Raw genomic sequence first — 26,509 nt, 5'->3', positions numbered from 1 at the left:
ACCCGGCCAATGTCATGTTTTGATCCACTTATACATCATGCATTGGTCAACTCAGGATACTAAAGCTAACCATCATTTGAGCAGTTCCTGTTTCTTAGTGAGGAGAACATTCGGAATCTCTCCTGTAGCTGTTTTGAATTATATAATGTATAACCACTGAGCTGTATTCCTCCTGTTTGCAGCTGCTAACCAGTTTCTCCACCATCTTCTCTCCCGCACCCTCCTGGGTGACTGGAAGTTACCGTTCCAGTGTCTGCTTGTATGGCCTCAGCTTTGGGTAGCTCTCTCGTTTGCTATTCTGTTATGGAGAATGATAACGTTCTATTATGGAGAAATAGAAATGCTCCCCACGGGTTTATTCATCGGTTTTATCTAACCCCATTTCAGTGAAATATTTGCTCTGAAATGTAGCAACGGGATGATGAAGCCAAAGAAAGTGGAAATACCTCGAACTGATTAAGGGCAGAGAACCTGCTTCTTTTCCATCATTACAACCTGTCAGGTTCCCATTTCTATCGAGGATAGAACCAAGGCCCCCATCCTGGGGCACCCTGCCTCCCCTTGACCTAACCCTCAGAAATCAGGAAAACAGCCCAGACTCCTCCAGATATGCCTGTGTCCTTGTCACCCACGGTGTGGCCTGCGCCTCTTCTGCCCTGGATTTTGTTACTCCGTCCTTCTTGGTATTCTGGCTTCTGGAGGTTCGCTCTCCTCCAGTCACACTGTCTGCCCACAGTTCCAGACATTCCCTGGTTTTGTCAGGGACCCACCTTCAGAGAACCTCCGTTTTCTATTCTTAGACAATATTGTCCAAGAATACACACTAAGAGGTTTCTATTATCCAGTTCTGTTGGGGAAATCTGACCAGCACACTTCCTGGGCTGGGCTGGAAGTCCTGTCTTCATTTTGAGCCTGAGAAATCATTGGTAGCTGCAGACTCTTCGGATCCCAGCCTGAGGTCCCAAGCCTGCCGTGAGCGTGGAAAGGGATCTCAGCCAAGACCTCACACGCGTGGTGGTGTTTACTGCCTCTGAAGCCCCCCGGGCCTTGCTGCCTTGCTTCAACCAGTCCTGGTGTTGATAGCGTCCATACCTTCTGCACTACCTCCACCCCGGCCCGCCTCCAGCTTCACGAGGAGGCCCGGGGCTCCGCACACCCTGGGAGGCTCTCAGACCACAGTTCCCCAGCCCTGAACGCCCGCCGCTGCCCCCTGGCTCATCCGCTTCCAGAGGTCCGGCTCCGCTGATGTTTTTCTCTTTACTCTTCGGCAGGTCAAGCTGACTCCGTGGTACCCAAGGACAACGGTAATGTCATCTTCCTACCTGGGACGCAGCTTCCTGAATGAAAGCGGGGAGCTAAAAGCAGACAAATGGGGGTACAAAAAAGCAGGCTTTGAAGGGAACCCATTGGGAGCCCTTGTGTTCCCACACACTGGGCTTCAGGAAGTTGGGGTGTTGGGGGGGGGGAGATTATTTGTACCCAGGTGCTCTGGCTGCCATCCACAGGTCCGGCTAGACACGCGTTTAGGTGTGGGTGTCCCAGCATGGGAGATGAAACGCCCTTGGACAGAGCTCTCCCTCGCAGCCCACAGGGTGCATGCTGGGAAGGGCCTGGGACTTCAGAGGCCTTGTGGGGGGGGGGGGAGAGGGAGGCTGCAATCAAAGCCCATTGAAGCCAAGGCTGAGCGCTGCTTTCACCCCGGGGGTGGACACGGACCCCTCCCCTGACTGGTTTAGTGCGCGGGGGGGGGGGGGGGATCCCAGTTTCTCTTCCTCATGCCCTCCGCGCTCCCCCTGCCTTGCAGCGCAGCTCTCCTGCCTGCCTCACCTCTTCCAAGCTGTCCTGGATCGAGGCTATCTCCGAAGACTGGGCTACTCCTCCTGGGATCTTCACTTAAATGACGATGCGTGCCGCCCCCAAGTCACGGGGCGCTACCTGATCTTTCACATTCCCTACGGCCACTGCGGCACCGTCCAGCAGGTGAGCATAGCCCCCTATGATAGAGGCCGAGGCGGGGGTGGGGGTGGGGCGGCCTTAGGAAACTCAGCTGCCCGCTGGGTGCCTGGTAGGACCCGAGGAAGGACAGGAGCCAAGAGCGTGTTTCTGAGTCTGGTGAGATCTAGAGTAGCTCACTCAATTGTCTAGAACTTTCCTTCCTTGAAGTACATACTACCAAAGTCTGGCTAGGGGCCTCCGGCACCCCAACCAGCTGGCGCTAAGCGGGGGGTGGGCAGGAGCGCTGGGAAGCAGGGGTGATGGCCTCCCGCGTTCCCCTCGTCCCCACAGGAGCACCGCGGCTCCCTCAGCTACTCCAACTCCATCAGAGGCCGCGGACGGGGTCACCCCGGCCGAGTCATTGTGAGGCACAAGGTGCCCCAGCTGAAGTTGACCTGCAGAGCGGACGGCCCATCCACCGTCGAACTCGTCCACGGAACTGGCACCCGGGCAGAGGAGGCTGGCTACGAAGTGTCCCTGTCCTTCATCCAGTCGCCTGCCTCCCCGCCGGGGAAGGGCATGGTCCCTTATTACGCCCATCGGGGGGAAGAGGTCTTCCTGGAGGCCACGCTCCAGAGCACGGATCCCAACCTGAGGCCCTTCGTGGACACGTGTGTGGCTTCTGCCGATCCCAGCGATTTTACCACCAACACGCACGATCTGATCCGGCAAGGGTAAGGAAAACAGAAGGCCCTCCCGGGCCTGCTGCTAGGTTTCTGTTTTCTTTTCTTTTGCTGGTCCTGGGGATTGAACTCTGGGCCTGGGCACTGTGCCAAGCTCCTTTTTGCTCAAGGCGAGCGCTCTACCACTTTGAGCCACAGCACCGCTTCTGATTTTCTGGTGGTTAATTGGAGATAAGACTATTCCCATTTGGAGTGATTGTCCGTAAAGGCTGATGAAAACCCACCAGTACTTATTGCATGTGTGCTTTGTTACACACACACACACACACACACACACACACACACACACACACACACACACACACACACCCCAGTCCTGATTGCTGCCTTCTCTGTTTGTAACTGAGCATTTACTGAATTCCATTGACTCGCCTCTCTATGAACCATTTACATCCCTTTCAGAAGTTCCTTTGGGGTTTACAAAACTCATTTTAATCATATAAGTCTGCCCACAAATAAGAGAACCACGACATATAATCTTTCCTTTGGAACAAAAGGGTGATCAGCCTTCTGAAGGCAAAAGTTCTAGCTAAAACCTTTCTTTTTTCATTGTGTTTATTTTACAGTCTCCTATTTACAGCCAGGAATGGGGGGTTTCCCCTTAGAGTCGTACTAAAATGACAGTTCTAGTAGTCCCTTCATTGAAGAGTGAGTAGTAGGAAGAGCACCATTTGAAATTGACCCATTTGGGCCAAGCCTGCCTGGTTACCTGGGTGTCAGTGAATTCATGTCATACTTAATTGTTTGGGGATTTTCTCCTCATTAGGTGCATCAAAGACAATACCTATACCAACCTCCACTCCGCCAAGAAGAATGTGGCCCAGTTCAAGTTCAACGCCTTCAGTGTTCTCGACAGCTACGAAGTGGTCTATCTGCAGTGTCAGATTGCCGTGTGCAGAGAGGGAGACCCCTCTTCTCGGTGCTCTCAAGGCTGTGCAGCGCGGAGTAGGAGAGGCGCGGGCCCCGTGGGGGGCGAGGGAGAACGGACTGAGCATCTCCAAACGGTGGGGCCGCTGGAGGTCCCTAGAGCCTCTGGCTAGGGGAAGACCTGCGTGTCGTGATGTCTGTTTTCCAGCTGTCATGTGAACCTGCTAGAAATTAGGAACCCAAATCTGTCTCTTTCAGGGAAGTAATGACTGATAAATCCGCTGTAATTCATATAGAGCCTGGCTAAAGAAACGTAGGAGCTTTCTTTCCTGAGGTTTGTTACTAAGTCTTCTCTGATTACTGAGCTTTTAAACCAGTTACTCTCTTTGTAGTTAAGAATGTTGATTTTCTAATTCACTTCAAGAACTTGATCATACAGTGTATAAGATGTTTGAAAAAGTAGGATTGCCTCCAATTCATAGTCGATTTAATTATTATTTTTAAGTTGCTATCTTATTGTCCAGATGCTAATAAGCGAGCACGTTTTTCTGTCTTTCTGGTGTTATGAGAATTTATTTCCAGATCTTGCTAAGGGTCTTATAAAATAATAATAAACTTTAGTGTCTGTTGGGAAGCCACTGCTCATTTTTCTTTAAACTCTAGGAACAAGACAGTTGAGTCCATATGCCAGTGATTCATCAAAGCAAGCTTTCATTGTTTCAGAGGGCCTGACATTTTGGAGTTTGGGTCTCAGCTTGCCGTTGAGAAGCTGAAAATCATGGTGAGAACGAAGGAGCTTGCTATCTGAGCAGCCCACTGTCCCCTTGGTCATATCTAAGTCCAGGTCTCAAAGTAGCCAGGAAACCTGAAAAGTTCACAAGAAATCTGGAAAGCAAACAAAGGCAGATCCGTGTGCTCTGTCAGCCTTCTGCAAAAAGGAGCATATTAATTGGACAGGAAGATGCCTGTGCTAGTGAGAGAGACTTGAACGTAGTCAGTTGTTTTCATTTGCCGAAAGATTCGGTAGCAATATTTAAAGTGAGTCCCCATCTCCAAGAAGTCATTGTGGTCTTTGTTAATAATCAGCATGCCAGAGATGAGACTACAGTACTAAGGGGCGAGAGGAGGAGGAAGGCGGAGACTGGCAGCTAACCCTGAGGTCCTAAGAACAACATCTCCATTTCAGTACAAGCATACCCTTCCTCAATAACTGCTCTGAAGTTCTGTGTATAAGCATGCATCGAAATGGATGATGAGGAGTGGCTGGTCTGGTGAACGGGATGTCCTTAACCTAATGATACTGATTTGTCCCTGACTAGCTAGCTCCCTCTCCAGGCACATGAAACAATGACGCATGCACTGGACATCCATTTCATGCAGATGCTTCCAAGGGTTAACAGAGTTTTTCCATATCATTGCGTACGTCTGGAGTCTCTGCTTTGAAAAGATCATCTGCTTACTAGCTGTGCATGTCCATGGGTGGCCAGTAAGTAGAAACTAACCAGCTACCACAATCTGCCATGTCGTGACCTCTACCAAATCCCCAGTGTGAAAGCGCTCGTTATGGAGGAGCTACCACGTAATAAATGAATCCAAACAAACTTCCAGATCAGTTCCTGGCGGAACCCAGGAGGCAGCCCTCCCTGAAAGCAGTCTGGCAGTTCTTAAGAACACTTGACAGCGTGGTTGCTGGGGAGTCTGCCCTGCCCCACGGAGTTCAGTCAGGGAAGGCCAACCGTGCCAACCAATCCAGGCCCAAGGAAAGCCGGCTGGCTTCCTCAGCAGAGGGGTGATCTAACATGACCAAAAAAAAAAAGGCTCACCTCCATCACCAGCACAGGAACCCTGGGGTCCTGGCTTTCACCCCAAACGAGGAAGAAATGACTAGGGGACCTAATTTCCTACCTTCTCCTAGTGCACCTTCCCTCTCGCCTAGCCTCACCAGGACAAAGGCAGAGTGAAGTCTGGGCTGTGTATCGATGGCCTCACCTGCATCCCTGAGCCGGGCACAGACCGGGCAGCGAGCCTGGACCGACACATCCACCCCTACACAGGAAGTATGAGGAACACTCTCATTCCACGATGGTTGGAGCAAACCCAACGGAGAACTAAGACGTTTGTCCTTGCCTAGCAGTAATGAGGGGAAACCCTAATCAGAGCAGTGGGAGCCACCTGGGGGACTGGAATTCCAGCTCCTCCCCTATAGTTTGCATACCTGGTATTTTGTTTCCCACCCCTTTGTCGGTCGTCTTTATTTTTTGGCAGAACTCGTCTGTGAACTCAAGGCTAGGTACTCGCGAGGTAGGCACCCTACCACTCCCACTCTCCCTTCAGCCCTTTCACCTCTGGTTATTTGAGAGATAGGATCTGGCTTTATGCCTGGACCAGCCTGAACAGTAATCCTCCGAGCTATGCTTCCTACCTAGCTAGGATGACAGGTCTGTGCCACTCGGCCCAGATTTTATTATTTGAGCTGAAGTCTTGTGAACGTTTTACCCAGAATGGTCTCAAACTTCCAATCCTCTGTTCAGCCTTCCAAGTAGTTGTGAATACAGGCATCTGCAATTGTGTGTAGTCGTTTTGAAAAGTTTTGTTAAGTCTCAATGCCACAGGCAGAGGTAGACTGCCTTATATTTTGAAAATATTGCTGTTCCAAGAAGTGAAATGGTGTGTGCTCTGGGGCGACCCCCAGAGCCCCTGGGGTGGAGCCAGTCCTTCACTCGCTGCTGGGGTGGTGGTGGCTCTGCTCCCTAGGAATGCCCCTCAGCTCAACAGCTTTCTTGTCAGAGTTCCTGGCCACACGTCCAGTGACTGGGCCACAGAGGTCTATAAAGGTCTGAGCACCATGCCTCAATAGGGCATCTCTGAATAGCCAGCCCAGCCCCAGGACTCCCCAGACAACCATCCGGGTGTGTAAGCCCATTCACTGCAGCCTCGTCCTAGTTCATCAGCTCCCCCTGGGGTGGGGGGAACAGAGAGAGAGAGAGAGAGAGAGAGAAGACAGAATATGAATAGCTATCTATAGCTATCTAACTTGCTAGGTCTATATGTCTCTATATAGAAATAGACATAGAGATAAATATCTCTCTCTGTAACTATAGAAATAGGTGAAGATATACATAACTATAGATAGATATAGACACTCCAGCAGTTACCTGCTTCAATTCACATTAGGTGGTGAGGTACAGGTGTCTTAGTCATCTAACGTAATTAGCTTCCGTCCTTCGTCAGGTAGAAACTCAGATCACCTTAGAGTCTAATCGTTTTTGTTCTGCTTCATGGTAAAGGAGGGGAGGAATGTTTTCATTTCATGAACCCAGCAACGGTCGGCAGCCTCTTGCAGTCGGGTGCTTCCCGCCACAGCCCTTCTCTGAGCTGCTCCGGTGCTCTTCACCGAGAGTGCTCGTCAGCAGAGAGGCTCGGGATGGGGGAGACGCTCTCACACTTCAGTATCAGATGGCAGCTTTTGATGTGTCAGAAGGTAGCCTATTTCCCACAAACTGTTTACATTTTTCTATCCGCATGCTTTATTGAGCATATAAATAATAAACGCATCTAACTTTAAAGAATGGGTGGGGTCGCAACGATTCGCACGCGGTAGGCAAGCACCCGCCACTTAGGCTAGAGCCGCAGCCTTTCCGTGTTTTAGGTAGTTTGCTAACTTTTTAGCCTCCATTCTACTGCCTTGGCCTCCAATCTAGAGGGAATTATTGACACGTAGTACACACCTGGTGCCAAAGACTACTTTTCTTAAAAGAAGAAAAGCCTTTCTCTTTCCATCTGATATGTGTTTCAAATGTTCTATGTAACAAAAAAGACCAAGTCTTTGATTCATGCAATGCTTTTAGTTCCTAAGATGAGAGCTAACCATTCTTCCTAGCTTATTCATAGCCTTTGTGGCCGTAGAGTAAAGCGGCTTCTTAGAAAAGGAGCTGTTAGTACTGCTGCTGCAGCAGCTTCTGGTATTTGTAGTCCATGCGCTGATTCACTAAACGCCTCAGCGTAATCGTGGCCACAACCACTACATTCAGAGCAAGGACCACGAATGAAAACAGGTGCAGACCACTGAAAGGCTGGTGTGCAGTTTCCTCTGCAGGGGCTTGATGCAGAAGCCCTGTAATTAAATATAAAATTTGGGCAGATATTAGCGTTATGCAATGTTATAAACATTTATAATATCTTTGCATACCATATGAATCTTATGCATGAGTTAATGCACAGTTGCAATACACTGAAGTGGAATTATTCTCAAGCATTTGAATTAGCTTATATTTAATATTTACTTTATTTCTTTCAGATGGTTGGTTTAGTTGTGGCACGCATACCATAAGGAGTTAAGAAACTAAAAGGAATTGGTAGAAATGAGGGAAATATACCTCTATTCAAGAGCCATAGGAATGATGGTCTTACCAGTGTCTCCTATGCTTATACCAGGTGTGGTGTGCGTGTTATCAACTAATGGAAATAAGCGTTTATCCTGTGTGGCCAATATTCATCACTTATCTGTTAGAACTTCTGTCCTGACTCTCTACATTGTACACCAAGAAGAACTCGGCTCGAGTGGCATGTTCCACACCATGAGATGTGCTTAGCTCCTGAAATCGCTTTTGTGTTACCTGAATTTCCACTTCCACTTCGATCCCTTTTCACACGAATGGGTCCTATGACAGAATCGGTCTTCCACTTGTATGGAGAAACGTCTCGCTTCTTTCTAGAGACACAGCCTTGGTGGCAGCGAGAGTGAGCATCATCGCCATCACATATCAGAACCTTACACTGCAGATACACAGAGCTCAGACTTCGCAAGAATTTAAAGGCATTAAACTGGAATCTCCCATAGTGCCCAAATAAGGGATACACCTCACACGTCTCGTCGCGGCTACATCTAGAACAAAATGCATGGACATATTCAGAAGAGGCACACAGTCCAATCTAAGTCTAAGTTGTGGATCCAGAAGTTTCTCTCGAAAGGCATCTGTAGTTCAAACTATAGTGAACTAAAACTATGGACAGATTCCTGGGGAAGGATCCTTCTAGCTCTGAAATTACATATAAACGAATCAAAAATCGATACCTACATACTAATAACCAAATACTTTTTCCTTACGTGTTTATTGTTAATGTATAAAGGTGGCTGACTTGGTTAAAAAGCCATCCGCTTGTAAGGAAAAGCAAGTAAACTTTTCCTTTCAAAGAGGAACTTTACACTTGTCCTTCTAAGAATGCTATAAGCGGGGCACCGCCGGCTCACGCCTGTAATCCTAGCTACTTAAGACGCTGAGATCTAAGGATTGCGGTGCAAAGCCAGCCCAGGCAAGAAAGTCCATGAGACTCTTATCTCCAATAAACTATCCAGAAGAAGCTGGAAATGGCACTGTGGCTCAAGTGGTAGAGCATTAGCCTTGAGAACAAAGACGCTCAGGGACAGGGCCTAAGCTCAGAGTTCAAGTCCCAGGACCAGCAAAAAAAAAAAAAAGTCACACACATTTTCCAGATAATATTATTTCTAAAGATGATACACATTAATTAATCTTACAGATTTCTATTGGAAGCCATCCAAATATACAAACATCAAAAACACAAATAGAGCCTCCTTGACAAAAATAAATTTGTTTTCTACCATCAAATATTTTGTAAATATACTTAAAATCCTAGAGTATATGGAGTATGCCTGTGCAAATGTTTTACATTATTTGTAACTAACATATAGTAACTATATTTTATGAAACAATCAACATAAATTAAATAAAATTCCATGGTAACAGCATTAGGAAAATTTTATATACAGACACACACAAGTATATTACCTTATTAAAATAATTACTGGTAAGAAGGAAGATCTGACATCATGACGTCAATACATACCCACTCTTGATTAAGTCATAGTTTGGAGATGCAAAGTCGGACGTAGGAGAGGCTCTACAGGTATCCAGAAACACCACCAAGTTTGGATCTGAAGCACGCAGACCAACTTGAACGAAAAGCGTTTGGTTCAAATCCACATAATAGGGAGAGTCAAGAATGGGGTTTTCAAATGAATTGGACTCAAAGAGAGACATGCTTATGTTGTATTTGCCCAGCGCATTTTGATATTGTATTATATCATCTTCAGTTATGTACATCACCTCTACAGTAGAATTGTATTCCATTTCGCACTTCACAATAATCTGGAGATGTTTCTGACGAGTGATCACTGCCGAAGTTGGAGACGCAACAAAGGTGATGATATTGGTATAAGTAATTGAATGGTCTTCGGCCTACAAAATCAGATGAAATTCAAATTTTGTATTTTAAATGCAGTAATTTTAGCGCACAGATGTGCAGAATCCAGGTAGAGCCGTAACTAAATCCTGAAGCCATAGCTTTTATGTCAAATACTATAAGTATTAATTTTTTTAAAGAAGTGTTCTGGGTTAAGAAAGACGTGTGAAATAAAAGAAGCAGTTTAGATTAGAAAAATTTAAAGGTGGAATTAGATAGAGTTTTTGTCTCCATTACATAAAAGACCATCTTGAATGCAATTTCCCAGCTCTGTACAGGCTTTACCCCTTAGAGTGTATTCCCTCCATAAGAAGGGCTAAGTTACCGAGACAAACTGGGGCATTCCCACATGTAGGCAGACAAGTTGGGCCTACAAGCTCCTGGTCTTCCTTCCCTACTGTAATGAAGCCCCTGTACTCATTTTTTTTTTTTGCAGAAAGCAGATTTACTTTGTCGTTATCAATCTGCCTCATATAATATCTCTTCTTTTAAATCACATTGCTGTTTAATGACCTGAGTGAAAATTCTTGTGTGTGTCCTAAAGGAACGCATGGGCCGAGAAGGTGAAGATCTTGAATAGGATTTCTAGAATGTATAGAACAAATTACAGGCTTATAGTAAAGTTTTATTGAGAATAAAGATGCTTTTACTTTTTATCTTTAGAAGGGAGAGAAGATCTTTAAAAACCAGGTCTACTTTTACTAAATATGGGATTGTGCTCATTTTCTGCACAAGCATTGCTGGTAGACTAGTAAACCCACAGGACAGCCAATGGGTTTTCAGAGTTCTTTACCCACGGGGAGTAATAGCTACCCTACACTTACCCTACACTTACCGTGCAATCACAAAGACAATTAAGTGTGTGAATTAGGCATTGGTGTGTGGCAGAATCTCACTGTACCTTTTTAACCGTACCACATCCATCGAGAGGGACAGAAAACTCTATCACGTTTGACACTTCCGGTCGGCAAGTTGGGTCATTCAGTTGTAAGTTATCCTCATTATAGTTAAAGGACTCTAGGTAGGATTTGCTGATGATAACTCTCATCTTGTCAGAGGTACAAATTAAAGATGCTGTCAGGAAAACAACAGTGGGAAAGAAATGAGTGACTGTGCAAGCTAATAATTCTGGATAGTAAAAGATTTTCCTGTGCATATGAAAACCTTCCTTACACTATGTGGTCATTAGAAGCCTAGCTCAAAAGCAATTAATACCTTGTTTCCCATGTTCGTTGCTCCCTTGTTTAAAATTAGAATCGTAAATCCAACTGCTTTAGTTGTGTGTTGGCAGAAGGCATTAAGAAAAGTGGTCCCTATGTTGTGCAGCCACCCATTTTCTCATGCATTAAGCAATGTGCAGGACTAATTCTCAAGGCCCAAGTTATCACGATGCTCCCAAATATATGTGACAGACTTACAATCGGGGGATAGCCACAGGCTGGCTAATTGTTGAGGAGCAGTTTCTACGTTTACTACGTACAGAAAGCTCCAACTTGCCGAGAAACATGAAGGGTAACTCACTAGTGTTGATGTTTTCAGTGTAAACTGAAGTGTAGGAAGCAGAAAAGCCCCGGTAAGAATTGGCATAGTCTGTAGATAACACAACGGTCAAGGAGTCCGAGGAAGATTCGAAGGTGGGTGTCCGGCGGCCGCAGACTTGTTCAATCAGGCCCGAGTTGGTGGAAGGGCCGTCGTAGACGGCGACAAAATCAAATCTGCAGTCGTCATCGACTTCTAGGCTACAAATAAAGGTCTCTGTATAAAAGGTTTTCCAGCCAATTCAGTTCTATGTTTCTGTCACCCCATGAGGGTTTTTCCTTTCAATGTCTTGTCAGGTTGAGGATGACAAGCCTAAGGCATTTTTAGTCCTGAGTGGGACCTCAAAATTTTGGGGGATTTGCAAACTTTTGGAATTAGGGCTTAACATCAGGGCCTCTTGCTTTCACGTTTTTTGTTTGTGTGTGTGTGTGTGTGTGTGTGTGTGTGTGTGTGTGTGTGTTTTGCTTATAACCTGCTGGTGCTCTACCCCTTGAGCCACATCTCCAGTCCAGCATTTTGTTGCTTAATTGTCGATGGAGTCTTGTGGACTTTTCTGCTGAGGCGGGATTCAAAACTCAATCCTCTGGGGCTGGGAATGTGGTTTAGTGGTAGGATGCTCGCCTAACATGCATGAAGCCCTGGGTTCGATTCCTCAGTCAGCACCACATACACAGAAAAAGCCGGAAGTGGTGCTGTGGCTCAAGTGGCAGAGTGCTAGCCTTGAGCAAAAAGAAGCCAGGGACAGTGCTCAGGCCCTGAGTCCAAGCCCCAGGACTGGCAACAAAACAAAACAAACAAACAAAAAAACCCTCATTCCTCTCATCTCAGCCTCCTGAGGAGCTAGTGTGACAGGCGTGAGTCACTAGCTCCTAGCTAAGCCTTTAAGAAAATAGTCAACTTACAGAGCATTGCTAAATGTTTTCCTTGCTGCATCAATTCTTCGGAAAGTACTCACACATGGAGGTCACCTGTGGCTATTTCTTTTTCTCAAGTTAGGTCTCCCAACTGCCGCATGAGTTCACTGCACTTTTTTTCCCCAAAAGAAGTGGGTCATGGTACTTACAAAATCTCTTTGAAGCTTAATTTTATCCTGTATCCTTTCTCTACTTGTATATGCCATACACAATAAGCCAGTTCCGGGTGTGGCTTCGGGTAATTAGGGCTCGTAAAGGATCCTTCCAACGCGTCCAGGTATCCACCACAATCGGGAATAGCTGCAAAAGACAGAGGTGACCGAGACCCGGAATCAAAAGAGAGATTTCTTGCAATTTCACTGATGTTACCTGGGACCTGTGTTTGCCCCTCTCATTCGACCCTGGGTAGCATACTGAACTTCATCCTTATTATGTGACTTTCGGCCCTTAGTACAGGACAGGGAGAGATGCGGCCGCCTGTGGTCTGTCCCAGGTGTGGACCCTTCACTTCGGAGCCATAGAGGAAAAGGTCAACTCCCCAGACCAGGACTGGAGGCTCCTCCTTGCTCAGCTTCGCCCTCGCTGTCCAGCCGCGCTGCCCCCTGGAACGGGACCTGCTGTTTCAGTCTGGCTTTTCTTCCCGGGTCAGTGCAGGGCTTCTGGCTCCAGCAGAGAGTTCTTTGCTATTACTTCCTCCACTCCCTCCAGTCGTGCCTTTGTGCAAAGCGAAGCTCAGATAGAACCTTCAGACACACATCTTGGTACATCCATGAGTACAGACTCAAGCAATGGGGAAAATCAAGCACAGAGGAGCAATACCAAAGGCTTTTTGTACAAAAATATAAAATGGTTTAAATAGGCTGAATGAAGGAGGCGATTCGGGTAGGTGATAGACGGCAGGCGTGGAAAGGCGGCCTGGGTATACATTCGGAGAGCCCAAGTGCTTCATTTCAGAGGTCGAGTGGCATCAAGAACTCAGTGGCTTCAGAAGTAGTAGTGTTGAGATCACTTCTGACCTCGGAAAGAAAACCAGAGTGACGCCTTCCTCGTGAACCGCTCACTCAAGTTCATGACAGGTCCAGTGGAATTGATGGAGGCACAGGTAATGCAGAGTGGTGTAACATCTGATGGGGGAAAGCAGGCCGGCTTTCCTCAGTACCTGAACCCTAAGCCTGTCAGAACCACCCTGGAAACGGATCACCATGAAAGTCTAACCGCCCAATCCAAACCTGATGAAGCATGCCACCTTAAAGACCCTAATGGCTGACATTATTAGAGGTTAAATGAGAATACAATGTTCAGCGCGGGTTGGGAACTAGCTACTGTTTCTACTCAGGAGAGCAGATTGTCTCCAATGCCTGGGTCTGACATGCAAGGAATACAATATCCGATGGCTGGGGCTGGGAATATGGCCTAGTGGCAAGAGCGCTTGCCTCGAATACATGAAGCCCTGGGTTCGATTCCCCAGCACCATATATATAGAAAATGGCCAGAACTGGCGCTGTGGCTCAAGTGGCAGAGTGCTAGCCTTGAGCAAAGAGAAGCCAGGGACAGTGCTCAGGCCCTGAGTCCAAGGCCCAGGACTGGCCAAAAAATAAATAAATAAATAAATAAAAAACAATATCCAATGGCACTAACCCTCTATTTAGTCATCTTGGCCTTGCAAAAGGTCTCAGGGTTCCTAGTAAACAGGCTGACCACAGAGTTTCTGCTTGGAGCTCAAACATAGCATCCTTCAACCTGTAGTCATAATGTGTCAACCGCCTGCCTCACAGGGAGCTTGTTAGGAAGGAAAATTCCTGGGCTGCTTCAGAACGTTCACCAGAGAATTCATGGTCTCTGCCAGAACAAAGAAATCGGAATGTCACCGGTGAGGCCCATGACTGTGATTTGTGCACACTCACAGTCGAAAACTGCCCCTCTCTCAAGCAGAGAGATCTCTGACTGAACACACTCAAACTCCATACCAGAATCACCCAGGCCGGCGTGCGCACAACCTGTGTTCGCAGGAGGCGTGCAAGAGGATATGTCAACGACAACTTACCCGTGCCAGAATCGAAGAAGTAGTAGAAAATAAAGACAGTTCTCGGGATTGCTGCTGCATCAGTGACTATTTGCACTGTCAACGAATTGGATGAGGATTCAAAGACAGGAACAAAGTCTTTCTTGCTGCAGACCTGACCCAGCAGAGGGTCCGCGGTAGAGTTCCCATCAAAGACTTTAATGCTCTCATTTTCACACGTTCCTTCTGGATCCAGCCTGTGGACGGAACACACTCGTGGCTGGATAAGAACCACCAGGAAAGTGGGTTTCACAGAGCTCATATCAGCATGCACACACACACACACACACACACACACAAATAAGCGTCAAGTGGTGAGCATCAGCTTCCCTTTTGACCTCTCCAAGGACCGCCGACCCCACCGTCTTCAGTGTCAGTCCGTAACCTTCATGGGCTCAGAAAGACGCACTGACGTCCACACCTGCTATTCAGTCAGTGATGAAGAGGGGCGGAGGAGCCAGGGCGCCGTTCCTTCACACGTATCTGCCACCCCTGTTCCCCACAGTGCACCCCGCTGACCGTTCTGTATCTGAACTTCTAATTTACAACGGCTCCTCACTGACGCTTGAATCAAAGGCTGTTCAGAAGCAACTCGTCTCATCTCCCATGGCCGCCTCTCTCAAAGGAAAGCTCACCGTAGCTTCTCCATACTGGCCCTTTCCTTCCCCATATTCCCACTTCTTCATTCTGAAGGACAGGCCCACGGTGTGTTGAACATGGATACCCAGGGTTTCCTGTTTCTGCCCCTTCTGACGATATCTCCCCCCAATGCCAGAGGATGTATACCCATGGCTTAGAGAAATAGAGTTCTGCGTTCACCTTGGCCACTTATCTGCTGTGTACATTTTCACCAGCAACGTAACCTTGCTTGACCTTAGTTTTCTCTTCTAGAAAATGGGCATATCATGGCACGCTCTTTACTCTTGTGCGAGCTTTTATCTCCACATGAAACGATCCCCACCAGCCTGGCTCTCAGACCGTATCCAATATCCAAGCACGGAATCTGAGCCTCAACCAACTTTGTTCTTCCCACACCTTCGTTCCCTCTCCTTACCTAATGAAAATGATGTGCTTCTCGAATTCTACCATCCTAGGAAATCTGAATTTCGTCGTGAGTCAGCATTGTAAATCATCGTCTTCATTCCATTGTGGATCACCCCAACTATGATACTAGAGGAGCAGGGCTCTCCAAATGTCACCCCAACTATGATACTAGAGGAGCAGGGCTCTCCAAATGTCACCCCAACTATGATACTAGAGGAGCAGGGCTCTCCAAATGTGGTCCCCGGACCAACAGCACTTCAGTTTCCTGTGCAAATTCCCAGGCACCCATCTGGAGCCCCTGGGGGGTGAAACACTCCATGTGTGCCTTAGTGAGCACCCCAGGTGCCCGGGATGGCAACAACGTAAGAATCATCAGGTGGAGGGGATCGAACATAGGGACTTTGGGGTCAGGGCTTCCATTCTCCTTGCTCTACTCCCTGCACACTTACCAGTTGTGAGCTTACTCCCATTGAGTGACTTTTCTCGTGTGTGTGTGTGTGTGTGTGTGTGTGTGTGTGTGTGTGTGTGCTGGTCCTGGGATATAAACTCAGGACCTGAGTTCTGTCTCTGAGCTTTTGTGCTCAAGGCTAGCCCTCTACCATGTGAGCCACAGTTCCACTTCCAGAGTTCTTTTTCCTTGGTAGTTAGAGATCAGAGTTTCATGACATTTTCGCCTGGACTGGTTTCGAACTGTGATCCTCAGATCTTAGCCTCCTGAGTAGCTGGGATTCCATGCATGAGCTCCCAGTGCCCAGCTTCTCTGGGCTTTCTTATCAACAGATGAACTGTGACTGCTGTCTAGTGTTGTTCAGAGGACAAAGTAGGGGCTGCTCTCATGAGGCCCAGAGGCTCCACAGAGCTCCACTAACCACTAAACCTCAGCTTGGCTTCATATCAGAGTCTGTAAAAAATCACCATGAATATATACTTATTTCAAAATAAAAGTCGACATTAGAAATACTGCTGACTGTAGAGAAACCTGTTTCTTATCCCCAGAGACTAATCTATTATATGCAATACCACTGGTGAATCCAGGCCTTTGGAAGCCCTCTTGATGGTTCTATTGCACACCAAATTGTACTTTTCAGGCCTAGACTGTGCATCTGGAGAAGCTGGATACTAACCGTGGTCATTGCACTTACTACTTTTAGGGACTGTTTTGGCCTTGATGGAGGAAGGGCGCCAAGAGCAAGACGCTGCCCTTCCCCCAGCCCTGGGACAGTGTGGGAGGGAGCCACTCCCACCTTCTGGCCTCAACCGGAAAAGAAGCCCCCCCCCCCCGGCCCCTGAGGGGCAAACACGTGCATGCCACCATGATAGGGTTGTCCAGCCCACAAAGGAAGTCCCATGATCACTTGAGGGGCAGCCCAGTCAGCCAATCAGTCACCCACCCCAAGTCCTTCCCCTTCCGCCTTTGTCATCGTAATAAATTTCTCTGGCCCACCCTCTGGGGGCTGAGACGCGTCCCACCATCGCGGTGTTTCCCTGAAGTCTTCTTTCTGCGTCAGTAGGGGCTGGCAATGAAGGGGACTTCGGCATCCCACTCCAGCTTAGAGCAGTCTGGTAATGGTTCAGGCATTTCCCCGGGAAATGAAGAGGAAAGGATCCTCAGAGGCCCGGTACATTCTCCCCCGGAAGATTGGGGTAGAAGGGGGTCCGGAACCCCCCGACATAGGGATCCATCAGATCCCGACAACTACTTAGGCAATCGCACAAGTTTTCAACCTCCCCATCTGTGAACCCTAGCAGTGACCACACAGGACCTCGGCGAGCCTGTAGGCATCTTCCTCGCCATCATCACTACCATCATCACCATCACTGTCATCATCATCCGCGACTATCAGCCAACATCACCACCATGACTGTTGTCATCAGTTGCCAGCAACCATCTTCATCACTATCATTACCATCAGTTGTCATCATCATCTTTATCCTAACTACCATCACCGTTATCTTCGTTACCACCACCACCATCACCACCATAGTCATTTCAGAAACCATCAGCCATCTTATCATTGTCATCATAAACATGATCAGAAACTGTCCTACATCATCATCATCATCATCATCATCATCATCATCATCATCAGGATGACAACCCCCAGGAGTATCAGAATTCTTTCCACAGAGACTCCACCCCACCACCCTCTGATGTGGCCGCAAGTCAAGCATCCTCCTAAAACGCTGAAGCCTCTACTCACCGGACGTGGGAAAAGATGATCCTGATGTTCTTGTTTTCTGGTCTCTGTATTGTCCAGATGCAGTTCTCATTGTCACTGAGTTGCAGGATCAGGGCCTTGTGGGACTCTCCTACGTTGCTCCCTCCCAGATTAGCCTTGCAACTTGATCTGCCTGGTAGAGACCACAGTCGGCACTGAGGAAAGTTGGCAGTACTGGCCTCCTCCAGCAGTGTCTAGGTCTCTAGCATGTACGCATAATATACACCAAAGTTGCAGTTAATTGGTGCTCACCCATTCCAAAGCAAGCCACGAGCAACAGGCTTTTACCTTCTTAGAATGATTTCACTATATACAGTACACACACACACACACACACACATACACACACACTCGCTTTTCCAGAGAAGATCTAGTGATCAAAAAGTCCAGCTACAGCCCATGGAGCAAGGCTCAAGTTGTAGAGTACTTGCCTAGCAAGTGTAGGGCCCTCGGGTCAAATGACAGTATGGAGAAAAATAGACAGAGCTTTTGTTTTCTTTTTCATTTGCAGCTGAATAAATATGTATTTATTATATTTAATATATTTGTGGCTGAATGGATATAGATATATATATTATATAATGTCTATATTATGTATAAATATGTATTATATAAATATATAATAGTCTCCTACTTATGTTTACCTGACAATAACTATTCATATGCTTATTTGGAAAATATCAAAACTCAAAGACAAGAAAGAAAAATAGAATTCTGAAATCGTGTCTACACAGAATTAATGTTTCCAAATTCTTCCTCCTCATCTTCATCCAGATTGCAAAAATAGTGCCATGAATACATTTTAAACAAAAGTATTTTCATACTGTAAAAATTTTAATTTTCCCACTTAATGTAGGAGTCTTTCTAACAAATCCTTTCTAACAAATAAACATTACTTTTTAAACCTTGCTGAAGAATGTTCTTTTGCGCAGATTTTCCCTAGCGAAGCCAATAATGGAAATTTGTTGTTGGATGATTTTAAATTATGTACATATGCATATACTTCTACAAATATTTTCTACACCTTTATGATTCTTTGCAAAGATAAAGTCTTAGTAATGTAATTACCCAGTAAAATTCAGTATGTCCTTTCTATTTCAACATAACCCTGTCAAATATGCCTGAAAAAAATATTAGCACTAAACCCAAATCCTACCAAGAGCAGTAGAGTAAATTGTTCTCTTTTCTGGGCCAACTGTAAGCCAGGAAGCCATGGAAATTGCTCAGAGAAGCTTGGTGAAGGGAGGTCTTCTCTGCTTGGGTTCTGTTTTCTTACCTTCTGCCTTAGTTGAATTCAGCGCTGCCAAACAGGGGGAAATTACCAAAACCCAAAGGACAAGGCTTCTGAAGTGTTCCATTTTGGAGGAGGCAAACCTTGAGTGTCTTCACCTTTTATACTTCCCTGGGTTTCATAACGACGGGTTTCATCAGCTTCCTGGCCACCCCTAGGGAAATGTGTCAGGTTGGCCACACAAGGGGTAGAAGACCGTGAGAAGAGGGCAGCTGTGCGGCTGTGTCACTGGCAGCACTCCCCCCGCAGGGAGTCCTCCCTCTCCCCACGGCAGGGAGTCCTCCCTCTCCCCACTCCCTCGGGGAAGGACTGGAGGTGGGCCTCGCTGAGCTCCTCCCCAGGCACAGCACGCACTGAGTCTTGGCCTCTCTGTGCCCACCATGAAATGGGTGGTGCTGACCCCTGAGGGTGTCACTGCTCCTCCCCACCCAGGACTGAAGCCCAGGGAGCTGAAGCTCAGCAAGTAGGGAGGTCGTGGGGCATCTGGGTAAACTCCGTGCCCACCTGAGCCTCTCAGATGCCTGCAAGGGGGTGGGGGGGGAGGGCTGAGCTTGAAGGGGAAAGGGGGGCCAGATGATGAGGAAGAAAGGCTAGGTAAGGGACCCCGAGGACCTTCTGGTAAGTCGGCCTGCACCAGCAGAAACAGGTGGATCAGAGTCCCTCAGGCCTCGGGGACAGCCCAGTGCCCAAGGTCAGGCTACAAAGAGGAAGCGCTTGTAAGGAGGGAGCTGAACTCTCCCATCCATTTGTTCAGCAGAGATCCATCGCTCTTAGAGTGCTCTCACCCGCCTGGGAATCCAGACTACCCAGGAGACAACACAGACCCTGCCCTGGGGGCTGGGGGGGGGCGCTTTTATCCTAAGTGGGGACGAAGACAACAAGCAAACAAATCATGTAGCATTCAAACCTGAGAGGGGTGTTTTCATGTGTAGAGCTGGAAGATTGGACGGAGGGGTTGCCTTGGGTGAGGGAGGAGACAGCATGAAGGATGAGAAAAGGCATCTTGGGAAGTAGAAATCCGAGCAAAGACGACAGAGAGGAAAACAATGCCTTGCACATAGCGAAGCCACAGCTGGATGTGAGTGAAGAATGGAGGGGTGTGGGGGGGAGGTGCCGGGAGCGGAAGAGAGACTGAGGAAAGGAGGGAAGGTCACCTGAGAAAGAAATTGTATTCTAGGGTCACGTGGACCCTTTCGGTGAGGATTCTCCTGCTTGACAAATGTGTAAAAGAGCCGGTCAGCATCTCTGTGGACATGTGAGTGGGTGTGTCTGTCATCTGTCTCCGAAGCTGCCACCTCTCTGATCACCTCCACCCTGCTAGGCCCCTTCAAGGGCCCCATGAGGCAGGCTTCCTAGGGAGGCACGGTCTTTGTGTCCCAGGGATCCATTCCTAGTCGGTCCTCTGGCCAGATAAGGCCCGGTGCCTAATACTACAGAGGCAAGGCAGACCCCAGGACGCCAGGAAGCATTGCTCGTGCCGAGCTGGCACACCGGGAAGGCCCCTGTTCTGCTCGGTTGGGCTCTTGTCTGGGTAGTCACAGAGGCAAGGACCTGGTATCTGGAAGTGACAGTTACGGAGAGCACACGCCTTCTCCTCGCTAAAGGGCTGCTTACTGTGAGATGTAGCCACGTACTCCTCACCATTGGCTTTGTCTCTGAACCCCTCTCTCACACTGCCACCAGGATCTCCTACCTTCCACAATCTCTCATCACCCCAGAGTGGAGAACTTTGTGGTCCCCTCTGGGTGGGAGCCTGGTAGAAGAGAAGACCGTGAGGAGGGGCGGGGTGGGGGAGCCAGGCAGGAGAAAGGTGAGCTTCAGGCTCCTGGCTACGAATTGTGGGCTGCTATGGGGTAGGCAGACCTCCTCTCTCTGAGTCATCCTTGCTACAAGCCAATGGACCTCTCCACATGAAAGCCCAAATCTGTGGGCTCTAAAGCTCTCCATGAGTTCTGTCTCCCTCTCTGCCCGGAGGGGGCCTGGAGATCCCTTGTCACACGTGCTTCATGTTCCCTGACACCCAGGTTGCCACAAGCCCCCCCCCCCCCACGCCAAGCTCGGCCGGAGTTGTCTTACATGGACTCCATTTGTTGGAAACTTGCTGAGAATCTCAACAAAAGAAAATCGAAGTCAGGCAAGAGACGTAGGCAATGCCACCACTGTGAAGGGACCCGGCCACGCGACCTCACGTGACTCCCGAGCAGATGCAGATCCGACTTGGCTTCTTCAAGGCTCGCCGGGGCGGGGGTGCAGTCCCGGGAACCGCCATCCCACCCGGAGGTGATCCCTCACACACCCCCTGCCCCGCGCTAGACCTTCCATCACTAATGTCCTAAGGACTCGCAGACAGCCAGAGCTCTGCCCGGGATTAACGTCAGCCATCGGATGGCCCTCCTTCAAAACAACGCCACAGCACTGAGGACGCCATAAGTGAGAGGCCACACACTTGTTTCCTACAGTTGTGTTCCCGCTGTGGTTACTGATGAATTGCTGTTGTTACTTATGGGCATCTATGCCACCCACAGGTATCTGCGACAGAGCTGAGACATTTGTGCTTAGAAATGGGCTCCAAGAGCAGGCTAGATAGGAAGAGCAGATGTGTCAGAGAGGCACATTCCATGCAATGATCAGGGAACCTGGGCCTTGGGTTCAAGGTTCCTGTGACAACTGAAGAGGCTGATGGCTCAGTCAGCACTGGTCAGTCTGAAAGGAACTCCAGGAGCTCACCAGCTCCTGAACACACTGAAGAAGCAGGCAGGAGGAGTCTCTAGTGTTCTCTATGACCCCCTTAGACCCCTGAGCAGGGCCCCCAACACTATACAAGTTAGACAACTGAACCCCGAAGTGCAGGGTTTAGCTGTTCATACTGTGTCCCCTCAGGTCATTAGACAAGCTGGATCGAGAGCAACCAGATTCTCAGAAGAGTCACACACACACACACACACACACACACACACACACACACACACACACACAGCTCCAGTTCTGGACATCTAGCTGCAAGGAAACTAGAAAAGCCCTGAGATCCATTGATCCATTTATACTTCTCTGGCATTAGAAAAGCATTAGCAGCGTTCTCCCTCTCCTTCTTGTATGTAAAATATGACATGACTGTTTTCTTGAACCTCATAGCAGGAAATACATATGCTTAAATAAGGAGTATATGAAACGAAGAGGCATACTGACGCAGAGAGGCCAACTTTCAACGCGGCACATCCGAAGTACATAGTAAGTTGCATAAATTAGACACCATAGAAACGGAGTGGAGTAAGAAAACGTTGTTCTACAAAGGAAATGGTGCTCTTAAATTTTTTCTGCCCTCTACTCCCATGTCAAATTCCCTCGTTAGAGTGGCAAAGGTAAGGCTGCCCTCCGCTCACGCCCCCGTAGGCGCTGTACTTATCACAGCACTGGATGGCTTGGTAAGGAGATGGGTGGCAAGGAGAGTTCGTGGAGATGAAGGTGGCCGGGAACATCCTGGACTGGCTGATTTTGGCTGAACTGACACAGGAGAGAGGTATCACACCGAATTCCTCTGCATATCTTAAGACAAGACAGAGAGAGAGAGAGGGAGAGAGAGAGAGAGCACGCAGGAGCTTACAATTCGTTTCTTCTCAGTGTGTTTCTTCTATTTATCAAAGCTAACACTGGGCCATTCGGTGCGGCATCGGCCTTAGAGTCAAGCCGTCTGCTCTCTGCCAACTTCCTCTCTCAGCATTTCCTTTTTCTTTTTACGCACTAGGCATGTAAAATTAGATTATAAAATAAGGGAGCATGAGTTGCAAGCTGGGACCACGCAGCTGGTCACTGCCCAGCCTCAGAGAGTGGAATGATGGGAAATAGGCTGCACGTCCCTGTGCCCTGGCTCTGGGCTCCACCCACCATCTGACTTCCTACACCCACGACACCACTGCCACGGACATCCAGTGAAGGCTTTTCTCCACCCGCTCAAGCATCTGACCTACAACCCCTGGCCACCTGTCCTGGGCGGAGCCTCTGTCCTACTGGTCTACCTCCCTGTTCCCAAAGCCACTGGTAATGAATGAGGAAGTGACTGGGGTGAAAGGTCACGGCTGCCCTGCGTGAAAAGGAGGCGGAACTCATTCCCACAGCTTCCCCCACAGATGGGTCAGTCTACAGCAGGGGAACAGGATGGGTTCCGGTAAGGGGACGCCAAGCACCTGAGACCCAGTGAGTTTGGGTGACAGCAAAGCAATGTTGATCTACGTGGCATGCAGGCTGAGAAAATTCCAACCCCAAACTACAAGGACAGAAATAAAAACCCTCCCAGATTCGGCACCAGCCTTCCTCGGCTTCCCACAGCAGCCTGTGGTGTAGCCTCACCCGTGGTGTAGCCACTCGGGTCAGGAATGAACCTGAGCCAATCAAGAGCCCCGGGTTCCCACCTGAAGAGGCTTCATTGCACTCTTGCCCATGTGACTCACTTGATTGTCTTGGATACTTTGATGTAAAGGCAGAAAATAACGCTTATCAGCAACAGCATGGCTGCCAGGATCCCACCACCGATGATAAGAGTCATTATCATCCGGAGGTCCATAGTCTTGGTCATACCTGGGCAGAGAAGAACATTCAACTGGAAAGGTGGCCTCCCGCCCCACACAGCCGTTAGCAGGCTTCCTCCACAAGCTTCCTCACAGGGGACCAATGGAGCCCAAACAAGGATCCTCAGACAGGTAAAGCATAGACACTCTTCCCAAAAAGGGCTGCATCGGCCCAGGAGGGGCAAGAGGGTTTATTTTTAGGTAAAAAAAAAAAAAATTCTCAAGCCAGCTACCCGTGGCTCATGCCTATTATCCTAGTTAACTCAGGAGACTGAGATCTGAGGATGGTGGTTCAAAGCCAGCCCAAGAAGAAAGGTCCATGAGACGCTTATCTCCAATAAACTACTCGGAAAAAAAGGCAGAATTGGCACGGTGGCTCAAGTGGCAGAGAGCTGGCCTCTAGCACAAAGAGGCTCAGGTATAGCACCCAGGCCCAGAGTTCAAGCCCCAGAACCAGAAAACAGAAAGAAAGAAAGAAAGAAAGAAAGAAAGAAAGAAAGAAAGAAAGAAAGAAAGAAAGAAAGAAAGAAAGAAAGAAAGAAAGAAAGAAAGAAAGAAAGAAAGAAAGAAAGAAAGAGAGAAAGAAAGAAAGAAAGAAAGAAAGAAAGAAAGAAAGAAAGAAAGAAAGAAAGAGAAAGAAAGAAAGAAAGAAATGCAGAGATGAGATGGGGCAGATAGTAGAAGGAATTTTTACCTGTCACAGGTGGTGATGCACACTTAAATAACAAACAGGCCTTCACTAGAGGCAGTGGCTTAACTTCCAGATGCCGGGGCCTCCTGGACTATGCCCACATTCAGAATTGTCCCTTGCTGCATACATCATCAGTCTCTGAAGTCTCCTATGGAAATGACTGATTCAAAATGTTATTGTCCCAAGAAAATGGGAATCAGCAAATCTGTTTCATTTTTTTGTTATGTTTGGTTTTTGTTTGCTTGTTTGTTTGTTTGTTTTTTGTCAGTCCTGGGGCTTGGACTCAGGGCCTGAGCACTGTCCCTGGCTTCTTTTTGTTCAAGGCTAGCACTCTGCCACTTGAGCCACAGTGCCACTTCTGGCCATTTTCTGTATATGTGGTGCTGGAGAATTGAACCCAGGGCTTCATGTATATGAGGCAAGCACTCCTTGCCACTAGGCCATATCCCCAGCCCCTCCGTTTTATTTTTTTAAAGGAATTATTTTTTTAAAGGAATTATTTTTTCAGGAAAAAGTAGTTTTTCATTCTTCTACTCAAAACTGCCCATTTTCTTTCTAAGCCTTAAGTATTCCTAGGAAATCCAATTTGGAAGAGTCAATTTCTTTAGCTCTCTGACTCAATAGGGAGAAAAGAAACTGGTGAGGAAAGAAACAATCTGACTACCAAAACGTACTCACTTCCTTCTCAGTCTTCATTGCTAGATGAAGGCTGGGGGTTTAAAAATAATAATTATATGTCTCAAGCCTTTGAGACACAAAATCTTATTCGTTAAGATCCAAGGATGACGAACTCAGTTTTACAAGCTCAGTCTTCCCACCGAGCTGGAGGAAGGGACAGCCCCTAGATACTGTAGCATCTTTCCGGTCAGGCTGTGTGACATCAGCTCTTCAGACAACATCCCTGTTTCATGGAGTTCTAAATTCCATTCTCTGCTCACATATTTTAGCACCAGTAGAAATAGGAATTCCCAAATACTGCCTTAAGGCCTATAATTCTCAGTCTTCCTTTTTCAGGTATTTTTGCCCTTCAAAAAAACAAGGCTTGACTGCTCATTAAAAGCAAATTCAAGTGTTTTTTTTTTTGTAAAACAAAATTGCAGTGATATGGTGAAGCTAATATCTAAAAACACTTCAATACTTTAGATGTCAATCATCCTTAGACTTAGTACTTTAGTCACATGATGAAATAATACCGAACCATTTAAGAGAATTCAAATACAGATTCATTTGGCACCAGATTATACTTTGTGGCTAGAATGAATAATTCAAAAGCTGCTTGGAAGTATGCCAATTCTAGCTGGGTTCCATGATTTCAAGGCATTTGAACCCAGGAAAGCCAACTCAATTACATGAAGGAATTCTTTTAATTATCACAGTTTTTTTCTTTCTTCAGTTGTTAGTTTTTTCCCTGGATGTTCTGGTCAAAACCTAATTGAGAACACCAGAAGAGATAACAACAGAACTAGTACAGAATAGTCAGAAAATCCTCTCCAAAAAAACAATGAAAAATCTACCCCCCCCAAAAAAAAAATCAGAATCAGACCTTTTCAGAACTTTGGAACTCAGCAGCATCCTAGGAAGAGTTTCTTCAAGAAAGACAGCCAGGGCTCGGGCACGCAGCAAGTTTTGTGGCCCTGTACCCTTGTTTACCCTTCAGCTCCATAGTAGCCTTAGAAATAACCGCATTCCAGTGCAGCCACTACCAGAGATGCAGAACTTCAAGCACAAGGTCTTTGTTTCTTCTCCAATGTGGAAAAAAGCTTTCGAGTTGTCCCTCTTAGGCTCACAGCAAGAAGAGAAGCTGAACAAACAGAAAACCAACAGTCCTTAAGTCAACGAGAGAAATGGAATCAGAGCAAACAGCCACCAGCAAAACGGGACAGAAGATGGAAAAAAAAAGAGAGAGAGAGAGAGAGAATCACTGAGTCTCAGCAGCAGAGGCTACGACCAGAGCCAACAACTGTTGGTATTCTTCCAGGGAAGCTAAATGGCAATTAGTGCCAGAGGCTGGATGAAGACTAGCTTGAGAGTTTAAAAGTCCTGGAGACCCAATTTTGTTTTGTGGGAGAGCAGAGGCAGTACACCTTCATGAGTTTTACCTCCAGGAGTTCAACCAAGTTCTTACAGAGCTTTCAGGAAAATCTCCTTATGCTTTGCTTTCTGTAGACTCTGCAGTGCAGTGGCCTTGTTACCATAGGGAGATAATTCAAGTTGCAATTTCTGGCCAGGCCTTCTATGATGTCACCCCCACCCCAAGGTAAGTGGAGGAGTAGCTCATTACCATAGGGTCAGATCGGATGTCTAGAATCCCCGTGGGGTAACCAAGGACACTACAGAGTCAACCATCCAGGGTTGATTCTCTGCTCTATTCACCCTTCTCG

The 26,509-nt window shown here is 47.5% G+C and overlaps 2 protein-coding genes across 2 annotated transcripts in view; one reads left to right on the top strand and one right to left on the bottom strand.

The window, feature by feature from the left end:
• The window catches only part of LOC125343683 (deleted in malignant brain tumors 1 protein-like), a 63,989-nt gene extending 60,267 nt beyond the window's left edge, over window positions 1-3,722 (top strand). Inside the window, exons 33-36 of the mRNA XM_048336190.1 lie at window positions 1,272-1,304; window positions 1,805-1,980; window positions 2,287-2,669; window positions 3,445-3,722. Coding sequence (XP_048192147.1) covers window positions 1,272-1,304; window positions 1,805-1,980; window positions 2,287-2,669; window positions 3,445-3,718 — 866 coding nt within the window. The 3' untranslated portion in view covers window positions 3,719-3,722. The remainder of the gene's footprint in view (window positions 1-1,271; window positions 1,305-1,804; window positions 1,981-2,286; window positions 2,670-3,444) is intronic.
• A 3,648-nt stretch (window positions 3,723-7,370) lies between these two features.
• On the bottom strand, window positions 7,371-23,433 carry Cuzd1 (CUB and zona pellucida like domains 1). Its single transcript, XM_048336188.1, has 12 exons — window positions 23,321-23,433; window positions 22,256-22,376; window positions 20,325-20,433; window positions 18,861-18,884; window positions 17,567-17,717; window positions 14,304-14,518; window positions 12,409-12,559; window positions 11,328-11,545; window positions 10,708-10,880; window positions 9,411-9,802; window positions 8,162-8,430; window positions 7,371-7,659 (listed from the first exon to the last, which is right to left on the bottom strand). Exons 1-12 carry the CDS (start codon window positions 23,431-23,433, stop codon window positions 7,481-7,483), a joined length of 2,115 nt encoding a protein of 704 aa, XP_048192145.1. The 3' UTR covers window positions 7,371-7,480.
• Between the last annotated feature and the right edge of the window lie 3,076 nt (window positions 23,434-26,509).

This window comes from Perognathus longimembris, chromosome 2 (assembly GCF_023159225.1).
Source record: "Perognathus longimembris pacificus isolate PPM17 chromosome 2, ASM2315922v1, whole genome shotgun sequence".
In the NCBI taxonomy this organism is placed as follows: domain Eukaryota; kingdom Metazoa; phylum Chordata; class Mammalia; order Rodentia; family Heteromyidae; genus Perognathus; species Perognathus longimembris.
Note: the sequence above shows the minus strand (reverse complement) of the source record. Positions and strands in the feature narration are given on the sequence as shown.